This window comes from Sciurus vulgaris (assembly GCF_902686455.1).
Source record: "Sciurus vulgaris genome assembly, chromosome: 12".
Lineage (NCBI taxonomy): Eukaryota > Metazoa > Chordata > Mammalia > Rodentia > Sciuridae > Sciurus > Sciurus vulgaris.
Window position 1 is genome coordinate 103,227,448 of NC_136473.1, and position 23,524 is coordinate 103,250,971.

At 33.7% G+C, this 23,524-nt stretch overlaps 2 protein-coding genes across 5 annotated transcripts in view; both read right to left on the reverse strand.

Moving 5' to 3' along the window:
• Positions 1-23,524, reverse strand: part of RASAL2 (RAS protein activator like 2) — a 363,735-nt gene that overhangs the window by 295,213 nt on the left and 44,998 nt on the right. The window lies entirely within an intron of this gene.
• On the reverse strand, positions 16,559-17,961 carry LOC306641084 (RWD domain-containing protein 4-like). Its single transcript, XM_079105959.1, is given in 2 exon segments — positions 16,559-17,548; positions 17,550-17,961. Coding segments are annotated over 2 exon segments (564 nt in total). The 5' UTR covers positions 17,748-17,961; the 3' UTR covers positions 16,559-17,182.

Below are 23,524 nucleotides of genomic sequence, written 5' to 3' on the forward strand. Positions count from 1 at the left end.
AAGGGCTGGGGATGTGGCTCAGTGGATAAGCATTCTTGGGTTCAATCCACAGTACCAAAAAAAAAAAGCTTTAAGAGAGAAGCACAGAGCTGGGGATATAGTTCAATGGTAGAGTGCTTGCCTAGCAGGCCCTGGGTTCAATCTGCAGTATGGTTAGGAAAGAGAAGATTGACAGAGACACAGGCAGGGGGTACAAACATATATCTAATTAAAGGCAACCCCATCAGAATAACAACAGATTTCTCAATAGAAACTCTATAAAGATCAGAAAAGCACAGAATAATATACTTCAAGACAGGACAGGGTGTAAAAACTGCCAACCTAGATTACTATACCCAGCAAAATTATCCCTCAGAGTTGATAAAGATCCTTCATAACAAGCATAAACTAAGGGAATTCATGATCACCAAACCAGTATCACAGAAGATACATAAGGGAATCCCTACACCCATAAGAGAAAGAAAGTTAATCATGAAAGCATTGGAAAGAATAAATCTCATAAAAAGAATAGATAAGCAAATGAGAACTACAAAAGAAACATTAATAACATCATCAAATCTCTATGTGAAAAAAAAGGAAGAAACAGAACTTTCAAAACAACCAAAAGAAAAGTAGTGAATGACAGAAAAAAAGCACATACCTTTCATATAATAACCCTGAATATAACTGGTTTTAATGCTCCAAAGAAAAGAGTCAAATTGGCTTAATGGACTAAAATGAAAGACTCAACAGTATGCTGCCTGCAAGAAACTCACTTCACTGGTAATGACATACATAAACAGAATGAAAGTGAAAAGATAGAAAATGATATTCAAGCAAATAGAATCTGAAAGCAAGCAGGAGTAACCATACTAATGTCTGAAAAAAGATTTTAAGATAAAATCAATTAGAAGAGACAATGGTCCTCACATATCAATAAAGGAAAAAGTTCATCAAGAAAATAAAACTATTATAAATATAAATGCTACTCATAAAACTTAAAATCAGGGCTGGGGAGATAGCTCAGCTGGGAGAGTGCTTGCCTTGCAAGCACAAGGCCCAGTGACATGGCCACATCAATGTTTATAGCAGCTCAATTCACAATAGATAGATTGTGGAACCAATCTACATGCCCTTCAATAGATGATAAAGAAACTGTGCTATATACACAATGGAATATTACTCAGCCATAAAGAATAAAATTATGGCATTTCCAAGTAAATGGATGGAGTTGGAGAATATCATGCTAAGTAAAATAAGCCAATCCCAAAACTCCAAAGGCCCAATGTTTTCTCTGATAAGTGGATACTGATACATAACAGGGGCGGGGGTGGTAATGGGAAAATGGAGGAACACTGGATTGTGTAGAGGGAAATGAGGGAAGGGGAGAGGGCAGTGGGAATGAAAGATGGTGGAATGAGACAAACATCATTACCCTAAGTACATGTTTGATTACACGAATGGTGTGACTCTACAACCAGAGAAAAAGTTGTACTCCATTTGTGTACATACATAACTAAATAGAACAAACAATAAAAAAAGAAAATGCTATTCTTTCCCACCTCTCCCCCCGCAAAAAGATTTGTGTGTGTATATGATGCTAGGAATAGAACCTAGGGTCTCAAGCTTGCTAGGCAAGAGCTTCACCACTGAGCTACACTCCCAGTCTGGGAGTTAATGTTCTATAAATCTACAAACCTTCATATATTTAATAGAAGTATAATTTTAAGTTTAGAAATAGAATCTAAGAGGCTATCAATAGGAGATTGGTTAGAAAATTATAGCATACCCACAATAAAATATTTCACAGATTTGTGAAACAAACTATCAAAATATTAGCTGCATATGCACTGAAATTGAATAATTGTCATAATTTATTAAGTAAAAAATGAAATGTCTAGATTTATGTACATAATATGTTACTATTTGTGTAAAAAGATTCCATGAAGATTGCTTGTTTATCTATTGTTTAAACTATTTGTTTAAAAATAAAGTTAGAACAAAGGAATGAGGATGACATAAAAATAAATAAAAATGCATCCAACATGAGAGCATCCAATTTTATAAAACAAATACTACTAAGACATAAAGGAAGAGATAGTCCCCAACACAATGAGTTCAATACTACAGTCTCACCAATGGATAAATCACCCAGACAAAAATATCAACAAGGAAGCATCAGAGTTAAATTATACTACAGATTAAATAGATTTAACATCCACAAAATATTCCACCCAACAGCTGCAGAATACACATTCTTTTTATAAACACAAGAAACTTTTTGCAAAATGGATCATATAGATTAGACCATAAAGTAAATCTTAACAAATTCAAGAAAACTGAAATGATTTCTTGCATTTTATCAGATCATAATGGAATGAAACTAGAAATCAACAGCAAGAGAAACTACAGAAATTATACAAACCCATGGAAATTGGACAACATCCTTTTGAATGAACAGTGGTCACTGAAGAAATCAGGAGAAATTTAAAAGTTCCTAGAATCAAATGAAGACAGAAACACAACAAAACAGAATCTGTGGGACACAGAAAACACAGTATTAAGAAGGAAGTTTGAAGCAATGAGTGTTTACATTTTTAAAAAAGGAAAGATGTCAAAAAACCTAGCAATGCATTTCAAAATCTTAGAAAGACAAGAACAAACTAAATCCAAAATCAGTAAAAGAAAGAACAAAGATCAGAGTAGAAATAAAAAACACAGAAACTAAAAGAATACAAAGGATCGCCAAAACAAAGAGCTGGTTCTTTGAAAAGATAAATAAAATTAGCAAACCCTCGGGATGGGGATATAGCTCAGTTGGTAGAGTGCCTGCTTCTCGTGTGCACAAAGCCATGGGTTCTATCCTTAGCACCAAAAAAAAAAAAAAAAAAAAAAAAAAAATTAGAGAAGAAAAAGAGGATATAATAACAGAATCCACTGAAATTCATAAAATCATTAGGGAATATATTTTAAAACTATACACCAGTAAACTGAAAAATCTAGAAGAAATGGACAAATTTCTGGATACAAATCACCCTAGGTGCCTATCCACAGAATAACAAATAAAGAAAATATGGTACATATACATGATGAAGTGTCACAAAGAATAATGAAATCATGTTATCTGGGGCAAAATAAATATAAACAGAAGATGTCAGGTAAATCAAAATAAATCTGGCATGAAAATACAAGTATCCCTTGTTTCTCTCATATATAGAAACTAAAAAATGACCTGCAAATAGAAGAACTATTAGGGAAGGAGAAGGATAAGAAAGAGAAGGGCAAGAGAGTGTAGAAGAGAGGCTGGGCGTGATCAAAGCATAATATGTGCACATATGGGAATATCACAGTGAAACAGATTAATTTGTATAATAAACATAAATAATTATAATTTTAAAAGTCAAAAAAGACCACTGAAATATGAATAGAATGTTTCTTAAACTGATTTTTGTTCTCTGAAGAACAAACACTGAAGGAGCTACTTTAAAAAAAAAAATCCACTGGAGAATTCCCTTTGAAAAGAGTTGTAAAAAGGAAAAAACAGTCTAAATAGTTACACATGTGAACTTAATTCTCCTTAACATTTTTTTGTTTCTAGTTAGATATTCCCTTTTCTGATTATATATTTCACTGCAATGAAAGTTTAACTGCTGCATGCTCTTCCCATAATAGCAGCTGCTGCTTTTATACTTCTACCAACACACACACACACAAACACACTTAGCACCTTCCCATAAACTTTTCCAAGGAAAGACCACAGAATTTATCTGTATCAGTCAACCTAGTTCCTGGGACAATTTACTGTATCTTTATAAATGTTAAAATATAGAGCAGAAACTCTTTAATATACTTCATAAATGTTTGATTCTATAGTCAACAATTTATTCCCTATAAAACATAGATCGAGAATTGTGATTCTTAAGACTTTAACAACCAAGTAACAGAGAGGTACTGCCTATTTTTAATTTATCCTATTCAGAAATTAGAGGCAATTTAAATGAAACAAGAAAACAAAAATTTTAAATAAATATGAGTGGGGAGGATGGAAAAGGATAAAGTCATATACTAAAGAACTTAAGAGTGGGAATAAATGTATTCATAATCACTTAACAAACTACTCTTCTATTCTAAAAATTTCGATGGCATGTATTTCTTTAAAATATAAAGTAGGATGTTAAGAAGTCAGATCTCTGGCAAGCATAAACACCCTAGTAATTTTCACAAGTTGCTTTTTTTGTAAGGTCCACCCACCTAACTCTATTACCATTTTTAAAGTATACTGCCCCAAAATTAAATACCACAGCTTTCATTTTAAAGGTTGTTAGCAGAACTGCAACTGTCTTCTGCATTCAGAACTTAGCATATGGCTGCATACTTTAAAGGACTACCTTCAATAACAGAATGGATGGGAAAGGTACAAACATGAGAATCGTAGAGAGGGCTCTTCAATTAGTAAGAATGACACCAGGAGGACCAGTAAAACCTCTGCATAGCTCTTGGCTTGTATCCCTTCAAAGAGTACTAAATCAAGATGATCTCTAAGACCAACTCCATAATCAGTGTCTTCATTAAAAACCAAAAATAAGGCAATTAGCATGAACTGTAATGCTTTTTAAAAAACACCTTTTAAAAATGAATTCATATACCAGATGCAGTGGCCCATTCCTGTAATTCCATCTACTCAGGAGGCTGAGGCAGGAATATCACAAGTCTGAGACCTGCCTTGGTAACTTAGTGAGACCCTGTCTCAAAATAAAAAGGGCTCAGTGGTAAAGTGTCCCTTGGTGCAATCCATAGTGTTTGGGGGGGGGGGGGGGGAATCATCATCTGAGCAAATGAATCCACTGAAAAGTCAAACCAATCTCTTATCTAAAAGATAAATAAAAAATAAATATTTCATCAAAACATTCATCACCAAAATAAAATCTAATAAGAACTATCACCAAAGATTACTTGGGGCTTTTCTAAACTTTGTGAATATCACTTTTTGATCACAGAGAGATGAAATACTAACCATCACAAGTAAGATTTGGAAATATTCAAATATAAAAAACATGTATTGGAAGTTTTTTTTTTTCTTTTAAGTCTATACTGGCAAAGTAGATAGTCATGAAAATATCAGAAAACTGACAAATGGTACTTTTTCAAAGAACAGGCTGGCAACTGAATATATCAATGCTAAAATAATTTTATGAATAAAGATTATGTCTTCTATTGCTCTCACACACAATAATTACTACCCTAATAAATAATGAAAGCAAGGATACCTTCACTGATCTTTCTCCATTGTCTTGGGAATCTTAAATGTTAAATAAAGAATAGTTTCACGGTTAAAAGAAGGAATACATTTATACAATCACAATTTCAAAAACATCAAAATCAGACTGGTTTCCATGTATGAGCTGTTAACTTTTGATGACAAACTCTAAAAGTTCACACAGTTAAGAACAAGTAATAATAACAACCACAAAGAGTTCATTCTGTGTGAATTTATTACCCACCTCTGATGTGATGATACAGACCTCTCCACTGATTATTGTGAGCCCAGCATAAGCTTGTAAGCAACAATCTCACAAATACAGAAACCAGTGTGCCTTTCAACTAGCCTACAGAATTGGCAGTGTGCTATTGTTGAGATCCTGCAGGCTACATTAAAGATGGAATATACCACAATCCCAAATTTTAAAATGACACATGAATGTGAGACTAGAGAATATCACACCCCAAACAGGAGTATTCTCTCACAGATTGTCAGTGAAAATTTCCGATTATATAAATTTTAGACCTTTATCAAGTACTTTGCAGAAAACCTCTAGAAATTGAGTTGAAGATATAAAAAGAAAAAAAAAATTCAGGACTCACGGATGTAATATTTCTTATATATTATCTCCTTGTAGATATATTGATAAATCTAGATCTACATAAAACATATATGTAGCAGTCAGTAATTCTCTTTTTTTGAGTTGGTCGTGGCACCTGAAATAAGGCTAAATCTTAGTCATTCTTGTGTTGTCTCAGATTTCAACTTTAACAAATGTACTTGTTAAAACTGGAACACTGTTTAAGTTTTGAAGTGCACAGAAATTTATAAATACTAGAACATATGTAGGTGGGTGCTTAAGAAATTTTCTGACCCTTTTGCCAGCAGCAGGATGCCATCTGCTTGTGTCATGAATCAAACTAACCCCCAGTAGTTTCCAACATTGAGAGGAAAATCTGTTTGTTAACATTGAAAACACATTCTAAATGCAAGATGAACTGTAATTTTTAAAAATGCTCTTACACATACTAAAAACCTTGTTTTACACTTTAAAATTAATGGTCTATCCTATTCTCAGACAACCATTTTAAAAAGAAAATTAATACAAACAACTTATTTCTAAATAGCATTCTCTACTAACTGAAAGTCTAGTATTTTGATTCATTGAAAAACAAGCATATCTTTTGTGTTTTAAATTATTTCCATCCTGTATAATACAACTATGAATAAATGAGGTAAACAAATGCATAGTAGAACCACTTATATGATTGTTAACAATACCCAACTGGAAAATAGAAATATAAATTCTCATATGCAGTTATTGCTTTATCTTCTCTTAAATTTCCAAATTTTCTGTGCAAGGATAAAGTCCACCATCATCATGTGCTATGTTTAAATAGTATAAAACACCAATGACTAGTGGCTTGCACACATTCTAACTTACTGTTCACATAACTAAAAGCCTAAAGAAAACTGAAAATGGAAAATATCTTGACAGATCTCATCAGATCTATCAGTTAAGAAATTTTTTGTTTGGTCATTCTGAGTAAACTGAAAATACCTTCCTGAGAATGAAGGCTAGAAAGAATTGTAATAAAATTGAAAATTCCTGTAAATGACTAAACATTTAAACTTAAAAATGACTCCCATTAATCGATATTTTAAAAATTAATTCAGCACTTTCCCCTTTGACTATACACAAACAAGAAATATAAAGACCTAAACAAACAGGAAGACATCCATGTTAACAGAAGATTTAACAGCATTATAATATTCCCCAAACTGATTTACAGAATAAACACACTTGTTATAAAAATCACAGCTGATTTTATTTTTACATAAAATGGTAGGCTGATCCTAAAGTTCATAGACAATTATAAGGAACCCCAACAAGCTAAAATAATTTAGAAAAAATAGTTATAGTTTTCCCCATATCAAAATTTACTACAAAGCTACAATAATTAAAACTGTGAGGTACAAACACAGGATAGTAATGTAGATGAAAGGAACAGGAATAAATCTAAGCATTTATCAGTAATAGATTTTGACACAAATGCCAGAACAACTTAATATGGGGAATAGTCTTTTCAAAAAGTGGTACTGGATGGGTTGGGTTGTAGCTCAGGAGTAGAGCGCTTGCCTAACATGTGTGAGGCACTGGGTTCAATTCTCAGCACCACATATAACTAAGTGAAATAAAGGTCCATTGACAACTAAAAAAACAAAAAAATAAAAAAAGTGGTACTGGGTTGACAGGATATTCACATGAAAAATTTTACAGTTGAATTCATGCTATATATAAAAATTGATTCAGTATGGATCAAAGACCCAAATATATGCACAACAAAATTAAGCCAGAAAATGAAAGGAATGCTATTACATATATGAAACTTGAAAACACTATGCTAAAAGAAATAATCATCACAAAAGGAAACATTGTATGATTCCATTTATAAGAAAAATTTATGAAATAGGCAATTCCACAAAGACAAAGTAACCTAGTGATTGCTAGGGCTACAGGAAGAAGAGGGAATGGGCAGTGACTACTAACGCATGTGGGATTTCTTTTTGGAGTAATCAAAATTCTGAAATTAGTAGCAATGGTTGCACAAGATATACAATATACTAAAACCTACTTAATTGTACATTTTAAAAGAATGAATTTTACAGTATGTGCATTATACCTCAATTTTTTTTTCAAGTCTTTAAGAATTTTGTTAGTGAAAAGGGAAAGAAAATAGCAAGACAGACATACTGGAGTAAGCTTCACCTGTGAGGAACAAAAGAAAAAGAAGCCAAGAGAAGCAATTCGAGGGAACATGGAGTTTATTATATCAAATAGAACACCAGAGCTGGCAATCTCAAACTCTTTGGGGAACTGATTCTGAGTGCTGAACATGCTTAATACGCTTGAGTCTTATCCAGTTTAAGTTTTCTCTCTTATAAAAGAAGCCAATTGCTACTCAATCCTCTTTCTGCAGTGGGGTCCAATCCTGCATACTACTGAAAGCAATCAAGTTATCTTTCTTTCATAACGTCCCAAGTTAAAGCTTTTTACTGTCTGACCTTTTCTTTATTAGACAGGATTACTAAAAGTTGACTCAACAGATTTAATATAAAAGGGACCCCTTTATTACCAACCTGATCTTAATCTCATTTCATGAGTTTAGTTATTAAAAGAAAATCTATTCTCTTATCTCTTATAAAGTCATAATTTTATTACTTTGTTTTAAATCATGTTTCTTTTCTTTTCCCTTTTTTCTAGTTCTATTGTAATTTTAAAAATCACAGAATAATTTCCCCAGAGATTGATTAGAAATTTAAAAGTTCTGAACATTTTGATTTTTGCTTGAGACACACTCAAAGTGTGTCTTTTTTTATTTTATGGAATACATGCAGAGGAGCAACAAATGAGACTTTCTTATTTTTTAATAATTGTCTAATAAGTAGTAGCATTTAGGAAAGAGCAGGTAAATATATACAACAGTTTATTCTGAAACACTTTCCTGTGTTGTTTTGTTTCTAGTGCATCTGAAACTGTTAGGATGTAACAGTAGATTGCCTGGCCAGTTGAGGAGAGGTCTTGGCACTACAGTGAAAATAGGATACACCAGATCTACCTTTCCGTGTTCTGTGACTGGCCTACTTAGAGGTCAGATGTACCTGACGACAGTCAAGACAGACATCAACATGGATGCTGTTGTCTCATGAACAATGTTTCTCGTAAAATGCATGCTAAGTAAAAAAGACTAAAATAAGAAAAAAAGAATACAAAAATAAAACCCACAACATCCAGTATAATGCCAATTTGCACATGTAGTCTGAAACACAACAGTACAAGTTTAAACATTCACTCTTTCAAAACTATTTCACTTTCTGAAATTAATTTCTAAATTAAATTCTTTTATTATTTAACTAAGTTTCAAGTTATATTTTACCTTATTGGTTTCAGTACAATTAAGACCTTTTTAAGACTTCATTTTGCCAATATAGGGCTTGCAATGTAAACATCATACAGTAATCTGAGTAAGACTTAGATTCTAAATGTCATAAAGAAACATTTTCTAGAACAAAACGCTAATACTTGCATGTTGTCCAATGCCCAATGACCACAGAAATGCCAGAATGAGCTTGATATCTATTTAAAGAATCATAAAGCAATTATTTTTCTCCTAAGCAGAGGAAGCATCAAGTAAACTTTAAGGGTGAAGTCCATTAAAGTATTTACACAAAAAACAACTTGGGGATTTAAAATAAAAGACAAGAAAACATGGGAAATCAAAATAAGATGTGCTTCCAGTATTTTGACAAAGTTGCCCTAACAGCAGTTGTGGGGAGCCATCCATGTTTAGCAGAATCAGGCTTGGCTGAGCCATGGGATACAGAGGTCCAATTCCCTGGGAATGGCAGTCTTGGGAGACTGTTTCAGATAGCCGAAGAGTAAGTGGCCCTATACAGAGTGGCTCAGCCCTGAGGATATGCTAATTCTCTAAGCAAATGGCTTCCCTAACTCCACTCCATCCTGTTCTTCACAGAAGAAGCCCCTCCTGGTCTTCACCCCTTTACCTGTGGGACTATAAATAAAGATGAAGGTGGGACTTCTCCTCTTGTTAGAGGCCAGATCTGGTATGGCCCAATCCGTCACTCCCCCTTCCATTTGAAAAGAGTATTGGCCCTTGTGTTTATTGAATAGATAAGTTCATTAGTATTTAATTGATCGCCAGCACCATTGTCCTCTGACAGAAACTCTTCCCCTCATACACATGAGACTTGGAAAAGCCCCCACAAGCAGTTCTTCCATGAACTTTGTCTATAACAAGAATCACTGCCTGCTATGTGCTTGATGTTATACATAAATTATCTCATAGTATTTTCTCCATTTTCCCCAAGGACTTGGTCAACTACTTTGTCAAAGGGTACACACAAGGTATGAGGCAAAACAGTGTGCTAAATCCTAGTTGGTCTAATTCCAAACATCTCCACCACAATGTCCCACCCTCTGTTCTTTAAAAACAGGTGAATACTCAATGGTTTGCAGGGTCCTTGGAACTAAAATGTATGCAGTGAGTTAAACAAATAGATACAAGGTAGTTTTGAAATCAAGTAATATTGGCCTACCTAACCTATCTTAATAAATATTGTGCAAATATAACAAAGCGATCAAATTCAATGGTAATTATTTTGCAACTTACATGGTAATCTTTCATGTTAACCTTGTGGCAATAATGAATTCTGCAGTAAAGCATTATTTAATAATGTCAATCCCCTACTTTAACCTATAGCATTTCCAAAGTTACACTTGAAGACTGAATGCATGCAAGTCTAAAAACAGACCTACATGACAGAATGGTGTTTACATTCTCAGAAATCTAAAGGATACAATCAAATTGCTAATTATGGATTTAGAACACTACCCATTACCTGAACAGCACCCTTACCTGAAACCAGCAAGCCAAAGAACAATAGATAACACTCACAGACACCCCAATTTCCTGTGTCCTAGGATTCAGAAACAAAGATTTCTCCTTCCTACAGGCCTACAGCTTTCCTCCCCACAGGGTAAAATCTGGAAGGTAAAATGGCAAAGTCGTGAGAGAGAAAAGGAAGGGCAGGACACTGAAGGAACCCAGTGGGTGGATGAACACCACTATACATAAAAAATTACAGGCTCTGGCTCTGCTGTAGCACCTGTTCCCAATCCACAAGGCATGGCACAATGAAAATACTTATACCATTACCACATTAAGTATCTATGCTTAAAAATATTGTCAATAGTCTGAGTCAAGAAGCAATTCAAATTATCAAATCTCTGAAAACAGAATCTAAGATTTAATTCCACATGAAGAAAGAAGTTCAGGAAGTAAATATATTACATTCAAAAACATTTTAGGAAAGTCAAGGTTCACCAAATATGTACCACCATTTGATACATACAAAAGAGGATACCCCATAATGGCAGGTATACATATAAGTAGGTATTGAGGCTAATTAGAATTGCTTATTTATATACAAAAATCCTACATCGAACTAGGTATTCACGAAATGATATTGCCAAGGAGCTTTCACATAATCCCATTTTTTGTCTTGTTCTAATTCCATACCTGATTCTTCCTTAATTATTACTATACACCTGTGCATCACTGTATCAGGTTTTTAACAATGACCTTTTTCTGTGTGTGCACAGTTTTTTGGGGGGAGGGGATACCAGGGATTGAACTCAGGGGCACTCAACCCCTAAGTCACATCCCCAGCCCTATTTTTTTTTGTATTTTAATTAGAGGCAGGGTCTCACTGAGTTGCTTAGCACCTTGTTTTTTGCTGAGGCTGACTGTGAACTTTCGATCCTCCTGCCTCAGCCTTCTGAGCCACCAGAATTACAGGCGTGTGCCATGCACCTGGCTCATTGTGTTTTTTAAAGAATAATGTTTACTAAAAAGACTATCAATGTTTTTATGCCTTTAGCTTATTTGTTTTGTACCTACTCAACAGGACATCTCAGAACCTATCACGTACTCTTCTATGTAAGAATTATTGAGTGGTTCTAAAGAAAGACTGATACTTCAGCTGATACCTGCCCCTCTTTCATGTATATACATTTTCATATGTACTTCTTTAAAACAAAAAACAAAAAAAACTATACATATGAGCACAGTTAACATTCTGATACCAAAAATATACAATTCCCCTAATCTTACCTTCACTTTATTGATATAACTAACAAAATGGCGTATTAACACTCAAATCATGTTCTAAGTTTACTGTTTATAAGAGATCAACTAAACCAACACATAACTTATTTGTATTCTAAAACTACCTGACATAATGAGAAGGGAGAAGGATAGAAATCACACATTAATGCTTACAGATTTTTATAATGTACAACATGAAAATTAAATTCATGTAAATGAGAGAAAACTCTCAATATAATAACTTAAATCGCTATTGTTCCTAAATCCACAGCTTGATATCCTTGCACTTACATATACACTTTCACCAGCAAATAGTGAATGATTTGGTGGCTCAAAACAGCTTCAATCTTCCTTAAACGGGATCATTTTTTAACTTTCAATTAGAAATCCTTGGGTTGCAAGTTTCTACCACAATGTTATAATTACAAGCTACCAACTATGCAATAAATTCTATCTCAACAGACCTTCTCAAAATATCCCTTGCAGGGTTGGGGATATGGCTCAGTGGTAGTACGCTTGCTTACTGTGCGCAAGGTCCCAGGTTCAGTTCCCAGCACCACACACACACACACACACACACACACACACACACACAACTTTGCAATTAAATACCTACTAATAATTGAACAAGGAAAGAAATATAAGATTTACGGGGAGGAGAATGAACAAACATTTTACAAAAGGTTTCTGAAAACTATAAACTCAACTGATAGATAAGTATGAAGGAGAAAGGATCTCTATAACAACTCAAGTATAGATGTCATAGAGCCTAAGTAAATCGTTCTTTACGTGGTACAGAGTAGCATGAAGTCATACAGCATACACACAGTCAAATAGAAGAGTCATACATGGTAGTCATTTGGGGAGCCATAGTTATCTGACTGTGTTATATTACATTTAAATAGAACTGAGAGAGGAAGTCAGATATATTGAGCATATTCTCTAAAGAAAAAGGAAAAAAAAGATTGGCAAAATGACAGTTATCCAGAAAGATCTGTCTTCTGTATCACAAAAGATGTAGAGGCTACTTTAGAACTGACTAAAAAAGACCCTGAAGACAGTAACAGATTTTCTTTCAAGGTAACATACAAATTATAACAATAGAATGTCACCAACACACTTCTAAAACCTTTTTTTTTTAAATTTTTTAATTAATACACCCCAATTGTATATATTTATGGGATATAGTGTGACATTTCAATACATGTTATAGATTATGGCAGCTGGCACATCTATCACCTCAAACATTTATCATTTCTTTGTGTTTGAAACATTCAAATTCCTATTAGTTATTTTGAAAGATAAAATGGTTATCAGCCAGTTAGCCTACTATGCTATGTAGAAGTTATTCCTCCTACCAACTGTACCCTTGTACCTTTTAGCCATCCTTTCTCTACCATTCCTTCCCCTACACCTTTCTAGGCTCTGATAATCACTATTTTACTCTCTGATCTTTTTAGCTACTCTCTACTCTTTTTAGCTTCCACATATAAATGAGACTATGTGGTATCTGTCTTTCCATTCCTGACTTACTTCACCTACATGATGTCCTCTGGTCCTATTCATGTTGCTGCAACTGTCAGAATTTTGTTCTTGTTTATAGCTGAATAATATTCTATTGTGTATACACCACATGAAAATATTTTCTGTTTATAATGTACCATGTGGACTATGTGCTTCAGGGGGAAAAAAACTTATAAAAATTTCTTAAAATCTTAGAAATAAAGGGGAAATTTATCAGGGGAAACAAACATTAATTATAATTTTAAAATTTTGTTAGAAGAAAAAGAGCAACCTGAAGACTCAAAATTAAGTAATCTACATTAGAATGGTTATGCATGTCCTAAAACATTCTAATGATCTCTAGGACAATAGAAGAATATTAAAACAAAATCCTGTTCCTTGGCATTATATCTCAGTTATCTACCCAAACTCTGCATTATAGTTCTGGGAACTGAATTCTAGTGGACAAAAAGACTGAATTGGTAAGAGAACCAAGATTAATGACTATCTCCTTCATCAACAAAAAGTTATCTAGGACAATTCCTTTTCCTTTTTCTTATCCCTTGTATCTAATTACTAATACCTACCTAAGTCTTCATGATGTTTCTTATGTAATTAGCATTGCTTCAAAGAATCTCTCTCATATATTGACAAATTAAGTGGTAGGGTTAACATGTGTTCCAATTAGTTTATATTCCTCCTTCCAGGAAACAGCTTAATTCTCCTTAAATGTTGACTAGACTTAGTGTTTCTAATGAAGAAAGAAAAGGATAAAAAATAGTTAACTTTCTAGTAGATAAACTTGACAAATACCACCCCACCAGCAATCAAAGTTAACATCATCAGCAGGGCAGGGGCTATAGCTCAGTGGCAAAGTACTTGCCTAGCATGGAGACAAGACCTGGATACAATCCCAAACCATCACCACCAGAGAATAAAATAAAATAAATCAGTGATGTCACCATTAGTGTCACATACCCCTTGATATGGCACAATAGAAGGGTTCTTCACCTCTGTGATATTCTTCCCCAATGCATAAGGCCAGTCTCATCAGGAGAAAGCATCAGGTATCACCAAAAGTACTCTTCAAAAATATCAAGGTTATGAAAATCAAGTAAAGCCTACAAAAGTATACAGATTGGGAAAGACTAAGAAGATACGACAATTAAATGCAACATACTTTCCTGGACTGGATCCTTAACCAAAAGAGGGATATTAGTGGAAAAACTGGTGAAATTCAAATAATGTCTTAGTTTTCATTATTATACTATGTTTATATAAGATGTTAACATTAAGAGAAACTAGGAGGATGGTATATGGGAACTCACTGCATCATTCTGCAACTCTTGCATAAATGTATAATTATAGGTTTTTGTTTTTTCGATTTTAACCACATCTTCCTTTACTTTTAGAGAGCTACCACCCTAACTTATAAGCTGAGATTTTCCAGATTCCTGTCTTTAGGATCTGCCCTAATTTATCTGGCATATATGACATAACAAGTTTTACCATCCTCTTACACAAAAACTACAGATTGTTCTAACCAAAAACTGTAAATGGCTCCTCACAGCCTCAATGATATTTATCACTAAGTTTAAAGAATCTCTGCAAATGAGCCATACACTGCTTATCTAAATTTTATCTTTAACCACATATCATTCACTTTTTAAAAAATTTTATTCAGTATAATCCTTGGAATTTTGGGCAATAGTGAGAAGTTTTAAAGAAATGTGTGGTTTTTCTTTTAGAAAATTTATGATCTTATTAGGTAGACAAAGGTTATTATTTTGTATTTTTACCTTATTTCCTGTCACTTTACTGAACTTATTTAGTAATTCTCATGGGTTTAATTCAACTGACCCCTTTGTTTTCTAAACATTTTATCATATTGCCTATAACAAAAATTATTTTGTATTTCCTAGTATTTATATCTACTCCTGAAAATGAAGAGCCTAAATTAGTTTTATTTTCACTGGAAACTATTGATTAAATTCTCAGCAATTAAAAATGTTGACACTATAAAATGGCATAGTTAAGATACAGATAACTGTTAGAGAATAAATGATAATGAGATTCTTGACGCTGATCAACAAATCTCACATAACCATAGGCTAAAATGCTTCCCTGTAAGTTACTCATCCTATGGCATGAGATCTTTCCAGGAAGCTTTTTCAGTCCCTTTTAATGGGCAAATCATTTGCTAACTCCCTACTGCAAAAGTATCTTAGCTGTACCTATCCATGTACGGCACATTTTTACCTTATATCTGACTCTTGTCTGCCTTTTTCTCTTCACTAGATCTTAAGAGATACAAAAGCCAGCTATCTACTTTGGCTCCCCAAGTAACCTGACCTCCTCCTCCACTTTTGCTTTGCCTCAGTGTTACAGATGTGGGAAATGACACTGATGAGAGTCAGGCAAACAGGGCTTGATTCTGCTTATAATCACACAAGTTTTTCAAGTTTCAGATTTTTCATCTACAAAAGAAGTATATGGATTTTTTTAAAAAGTGTTTCTTCTAGCTCTAACTTTCTCCAATTTTAAATTAATAATATAAAATAAATATGCACAGATTTTGGTTAGGTACTAATAAAGGCTGCATACGTTTAACTTTCCCCCCATAAAAACAGAGCAACTAGGATAGCTATGCCAATAATTTGCAGAAAATATCCATAACAAAACTAGGTAATAAAGTATTGCCATTAAACCTGAAGTATAAGAGAATGAGGAAAACCACCAACAACTACAAGACAGGTCAAACTTCTAGGCCAACACAAATTGACCTTCCAGTATAATGGATGGCACATGCTGCTACTGCTATGAATATTCAAGAACCGAGTGAATACTGAGCCCTTGTGGGTGGGTAATGGATACAACATGACTATCAAAAAACACTCTATGGTATAAATTACTGCAGTGACAGAAATGTTCTTTTTTTTTTTTTTTGCAGATAAATAGAAATTTATTTAAAATCATTGTCTCCAACAGTACAAAAATTAAATATTAAGGCATCTTTTAATCCCATCCTAGTATATGCAGCAAAGAGAAATGTTTTAAATAAGAGTCAGCATTTATTCAAATGCTCTCTAATGTATTTGGCAGGTTTGTTTTTATATTCTCCTATTACATATATCATTGAAAGTTCTCATGATCAAACCCCTGACCCAAATCAAGAGAAAAGTATAAATAGATTATCAATTTATTAAAGGGAAACAGTTCATCATTGAAAAATAAAAAGGAACTACAAAGAGTTTCATAAAAAGTTCAAATACTGGTATTTAAATTTCTCTGAAGCAATTTATGCTTCAGTGATTAAGCAAAAGAAGAGATGAAGACTTTAAGATGGGAAGCCAATTAATATGGATCATGCTATGGAACAACTGTACAAGTAAAATTCTGCTCTATTGGGATGACAGTTTGAAAAGGGCTCATATCCACTACAATAAGATCATATAAATTAACACTGATTATTATTTCCCATGTTTGTCCATTTATAAAGCTCAATAGGCTTCATGAAGTATATTAAACAGTAACATTTTCACCTTTTATTAAGGCAAGTTTGTGAAAATAATGTAATGCAACCAGATCTCTTCATGAACTTCCCACTGACAACAATTTTTAATGTAAGAAACATACAAAACCCCTGTATCTTATAAAAAGTCACCTCAATACCAGAAAATAGTTAATGAAAGATGTTGAACTCAGTTTACTTTTTAAAGGATGTTTTTTTCCTTGTCTCAAATTCCAAGTGCTATTCATCATCTTTAGAGCCAGTTTTGCTTAAATGCTTCACATCAACCCAGTTCCAGCCTCCAGGAAGTTCCCCTTTGTGATCTGTTTTGTCAGCCAGTTTACGTTTCTGGGCTTTAGAAAGTTGTTCTTTTTTGTCTTTTTTCTTATTTGATGGAGCTGTATTAGGAGTTTCAACAGAGATGATATTGCTTATGGATGTTGTAGAATTAACGGGATGATGATTCTCCATGAACTGCTCTTTATTGTCTTTGGCATATTCAAACAATGTATAGGTCATAACAGTTCCAAGATTCACTTCCACGGCCTCCTGTAACTTGGCTAATATACTCTGCTTTACAGCTGATGATATGGTGTTGTTAAAAAAAAGTGTTCATAGATATAATTGGAGGTGTTTGGGGATATGTTTCTGTCCAGGAAATCTCTATTAAGAAGGCTTTGGGATCACCATTTTCACCTATCCTATATTGAAATGAAACTGGACTTAATTCCCGGAAACTTTCATCTCCTTCATAAATAGAACGTAATGCTTCTAGTTCCATCTCCTGGTCCTCGTTGGCACTCATCGCGCCAGGAGCCTCCCGGGCGGACAGCGTTCGTGACAACTAAGGAAAAGCAAGGGTAGCGGCCCGAGGCCAGGGCGTTCCCCTTCGGTGCCCCATACGCAGGGTGGGGAGTAAGCTCTTTGCAGCTGTAAACGCGAGTTCACGCGCACCCTCAGCCCTCCGCAGCAGCAAGCAGGCGGAGGTGGGCAGTCGGGGGAGGCCACGGCCGAGGCCGTGGCAGGTGGGGCGCCCAGGAGTCTGGAAGGAGGCTGCCGAAATGTTCTTTCTATACCGTCCAAAATAGTTAGTATAACTGGGGAACTAAATTGTTACTTTTATTTTAATAATTTAAATATAAACAGCAATGTGGTTAGTTAGTTTGTGTGTGTGTGTGTGTGTGTGTGTGTGTGTGTGTGTGTGTGTGTTTTGCGGAGCTGGGGATGGAACCCAGGGCCTTGTGCTTAGGAAGTAAGCACTCTACCAACTGAGCTATCTCCCCAGCCCCATGTGGTTAGTTCTTAATAGTACAACTACAAAACAAGTAGCAGATGGACAGCCAAAATGATTGGAATACCATAAGGATAAGCAAAGTATTCCAGATAATAAATGAAGAATGAATCAAAATGATTCATTAACAATGGATCTACCAATGGTTTATAACATTTCAAAAAAAAAAAAAAAAAGGGACAAGCATCCACTATGTGGCTCCTGATGGAAATACACAGGAACTTTAAGAAGTGATCTTGTCTCCAAAGAAGATATACAAATGGCCAGTAAGCACATACAAAGATGCTCAGAATTAGTCATGCAAATTAGAACATTGATTTTTAGCCTTCACTAGAATGGCTATAAGCAAAAAGTGAGACATTAACAAGTGATGTCAAGGATGTAGAGAAACTGGAGCCTTCATATACTGCTTAGTGGGAACATAAAATGATGTGGCCAGTTTGGGAAACAGCAGATTCTTAAAAGTTAATTACAAAATTACATCACCCAGCAATTCTGTTCCAATTTACCTATATACATACAAAAAAGCCCTATGTCTGCACAAAAACATACACAAAAGTTTATAGCAACATTACACTTAGCCAAAAAAAAGTACACTGATCAGTGAGTGGCAGGAAAAAATGTGGTATATCAATACAACAGAATACTATTTGGAAATTAAAAAAAAAAAAAAATTCTACTACATACTGTAAGAATAAACCTCAAAAACATGAAAGAAGACAGACACAAAAGAACATATATTGTATGATTCCACTTATACTAAATATCAAAATAAGACCAGTTTAAAGGGACAGAAGTAGATTTAGTGTTTGCCTAGGTTTGGGAATAGAAATGGACCCAAAGATTCTTTTTAGGGCAAGGGAAATATTCTAAAATTAACTGTGTGATAGCTGTAAAAACATCCATTTAATTATTCATTTAAAACCAATGTTTTATTATATGTATACTTTACCTCAATAAGTCTATTTTCAGATCAAACCTATAGATCTAACTACAAGTATTACCAGAAGTGCAGGAGTAAGATGAACATATTAATGACCCCGCAGGGATTCAATCAGCAATACCTAGATTATGGAACACATAAAAGACAACCCTATTTCTTTAAGAAAATATTGCTGGGATGGAAGTAGTATGTAAAGTAAAATAGAGTTATAAATGTATAAACAATTGAAATGCATGGAACTTATCTAGATCACATTTCCATAAAGTAAATGTAAAATGAAACTAAAATTTATTTTATGAAAATAAATTATCATACTAACTCTAGTTATATTATCTTCTCTGGACCTCAGTTTTCTTATCTTTGAAATGTAAGAACTGACTTGTAATAAAAACCCTTCTGGGGCTGGGGAGATAGCTCAGTTGGTAGAGTGCTCACCTCGTAAGCACAGGCCCTGGGTTCGATCCCCAGCACCGCAAAAAAAAAAAAAAAAAAAAAAAACCTTCCAAACTTATAATTTTAGGATTATTTCCTCATAAACTATAATACTGCCAAAATTCTCAAGCTAGATAATTCTTCATTTGAATGTTGAAACCATATTTCTAATCCATTTGTACCTGCCCCATCCATCTCTCCAAAGATTTAAAAAATTTCCAGCAAAGGTGCTATCTTTCTTCTTTTATTCAGATTTTTTTTCTTTCAGATTTTACTTCTCTTTCTCTTCCTTCTACCTTTCCCACAAAAGTTCAGGGAAATGTAATATACCTAAGGGTAGAACAAGACCCTAAACTACAAGCTTTAAAAAAGGATGAATGCTGTCACTCATGATGATGGTGATGATGACAACAACAATAGTGGTGAAATTTAGTACAATTCCCATAGAAGCAACAAGTTTTACAAGTATACAATATTTATATATCACAATATTAGAAATTAATCCTAACATCAATATAACAGCAGACGCCATCTTAGTTTTTAGTGGAGAAAATAAACAGTGGGTATTGACATTAAAAGCATATAAGTTAAATCTAACATGCTTTAATTTCGTAAGTTGTCAACAAAAAAATGCTTTTAATTAAAAAAAAAATTTCAGAAAATTTACTAAAGATGAAAAGTCTGAAGAGCAAGCTTATATGATGACCTGAAAAGAAGCAAGTTTATAATTCTAACTATCCTAAAACAAGACAGTACCTTTAAAAGTAGAGAAATTACAAGTTGAATGATCGAAAGTAGAAACCAACACTAACAGAACTCACATTTATGTACAGGGGTGGTGGTGTTTTCCAAATCTAGTCCAGGAACAGCAATTCCCAGTATGATTGTTTCCATTAGCAAACGAAAGAGGAAAACCAGTGGTCAAACAACAGATAATTAGCATCAAAGTGATTACTTTTGCATGTCAAACGTAATTTAAGTAAACAGAAAATCATTCAGATTACACTATTTGATCAAATCTGCCTTTCCATTTAGAAGGCAATAGAAAGACAACGGGAAGGGAAAAGTGTTTAGAATACAGGACAGTGTCAATTTCATACAAATGAAAGAAAATCCTTTTAAAAGTGATTACCTTTTCCAATTTAGTTCACAGTCTTTAAGACATGGAATCTTATACCAACTGATATTTAAAACACATTTGACCAAAATGTAGATTAAATAATAAAGCACAATAGGGGAAAAAGCAAAGATAAATATTAGGAAGCAAATAACAGGAAACAAAGAAATAGTATTATGATTGAAGAGGCACTGGTAAAAATGTTAAAGAAAAACCAAAACCACAACAATTTTAAAATGTCATATACTGATAATGTATACAACACCCAGAAATAAACAAAAATGTAACGTATGATATGTTTTACATAAATTTTGGCATACTCCTTATGATGAGCAGTTAAAAGCCCTATAAGTGGCCAGTATAACCTCTTGTATAAAGTATATACTCAAGAAAAAAAAAAAATACATATAAGAACATAAACCCTTCCTATCTTATTATCTGTAAATTAGGAATCTCTGAAAGGCTTCTTAACTTACAGTCACTAATATCCAAATTAATGAATGGTTTAGAGAGCAATTATTTCCTAAAATAATCAAGTTCAGCAAGGATATTTTTACACTCCTTTAGATCATTCATATGGTATAATCCTCCTTAATGTAACACTTTTAATTGTCTATATATAAAAGAAGGAAAGAAGAAAGGAAAGCAAAAGGAGGGGAAGAATGGCAGAAGAGCAAGAATCCAGCGGTCAGAGTCCTGTTTTTTGTTGTTGATGTTTTTCCCAGTCAGAGAAAGAAGAGTGGAAAAGTAAAAGAGAAATATAGTGTACAAAATTACAAAGACAACCTCCAGGATTACCTAAATAAACCCACATATTTGCAAGTTAATATTCACATAGGTGTCAAGTAACAGCATGACATGGCCACAGACAACTCCCCAAATTTTTCAACGCTAACCAAATTAACAATAAAGAATGAAGTAAACTAGTGACATTATACCTGTTGATCATGCTTTAATAAATCACTATGTTTAAATTCACAACTTAAGAGACAGTCACTAAACGGCTTTCTTCCACACAATTTATGGTGTATATATGAAATTTGCTCTTGAAGGTTCAAAATTAAAAGTTGAAAGAGTTTACTTTGAAGTCTAACCCTTTTCTATCACCTCTTTTCTCTAGTTCTTTATTCCTGATTTTATACTCCTTTAAAAAACTGAATAAAGAAAAAAAATGAACAATGGGGAAATGCCAGTTACTTAGTACAGATGCTTAAACTGCAACTCAATCATTTTATAATAAAGCTAGAAATTGAAATCCACATAACTTTAGAAATAAAGATGTTTAGCAAAGTGAACTTTCTCTGGCTGTACATATGTATACAACCTAGTTCTATTAGTGCAAGCAACTCAGACCACCAGAGAAAGAACAACCTGCCTAGTATAATCCCTTTTATTTGCTTATGGGAACCTGTGTATTAACACATATTTTAATGGCTGTTCAAATTTACTTGCCCATTTTACTGCTTATACAAACTAGTTTCAGACAAGAGGGAAAAAATGGAAAGTAGAAGACAACTAAGATATTCCATCCTTCAAATATAAAAGGTCCAAAGAAAACCACTGAGTTGTTTACCATGTCTATTTTGGCCAAAAAAAAAAAAAAAAAAAAAAAAATTTAAACAAAGAATTAGTTGTAATTTATAATGCATAAATTATCCAAGTTGTACGAAATAAATGAACCAATACTAAGATAGATGGAAACAACCAAAGGCTACTCTAAAAGAAGTATTTTCTGTTATTAAGTAACTCTGGCATTCATACCAAGCTTTTATACAGACATCCCCACCTACAGGTTAGCCTGACATACACCATGCTGAGATTAGGTCGGTGTGGGAAAGGTTACTGCCATCCATCACTGTGAAAATTAATAGCTTTATAATAGCTCAAGAAATAAAGGTATGGCACAGCAACCTTGTAGCAAAATACAATTAGCTACCAAAAAAAGCGTAGGCACAGTCCATTCATAACATTCTCTTCCCATGGACACCTGCATGCTAATTCATTATTCAAATGCCAAAGACAGCAGCAGGCACACATACTCAGCCAATAAGTCACCATTATAAAGCTGCATAAACATTTCCAGCTTAATCATCTAAGAATAACAGAATGAGACAGGAACATGTTTTCCAAGTAGCTCAGCAAGAAAACTTGTAATAGCTTTGAAAACAACATCTTATGCAAAAATGGCCCCAACTATACTATTTTGAGTATCTCATGAGTAATTTATATATCCCAATTTTTTTCTAATTCCCTTTTGAACATTAGAAAGCAAAGATTGCAATCTGACTAGATTGGTAAGCATTAAATATCTTAAGTTTATAGGGCTACACCTACATCAATGTGTAAAGGATAACATCAGAATCCCCTTCAGACTTCAGAGCTTGAGTATTAAGTTAAAATTAAGAAAGATCATTCTTCTCAGTAATGAGAAATCAAAGAACAACCTGTATTATTTCCCAGGCCTTTTTAAAGTCTTCTGAATACAAGTCCATGGCAATTCCAATGAGGAATTTACAAGAGTACCTGCTGATAGATAACTAAATTTACTGCAAATATGCCACAATCGACAAAATTTTCAGAATTACCTAATGTATCTCTGTAGACAAAAAACTATTATTTTTTTTACTCTGATACAGAGTGCTACATTCCTGTCCAATATACACTCTCCCTCCTCCCCCATTAACAATGGAAACCCAGCTTCATTTGAGACAGCAAATTTAAAAAAAACCTACTTTACAGTTTTCCTTATAGCAAGATGTAGCCGACCATGTGTCTGAGTTCTGACTAATGAGTGGAAAC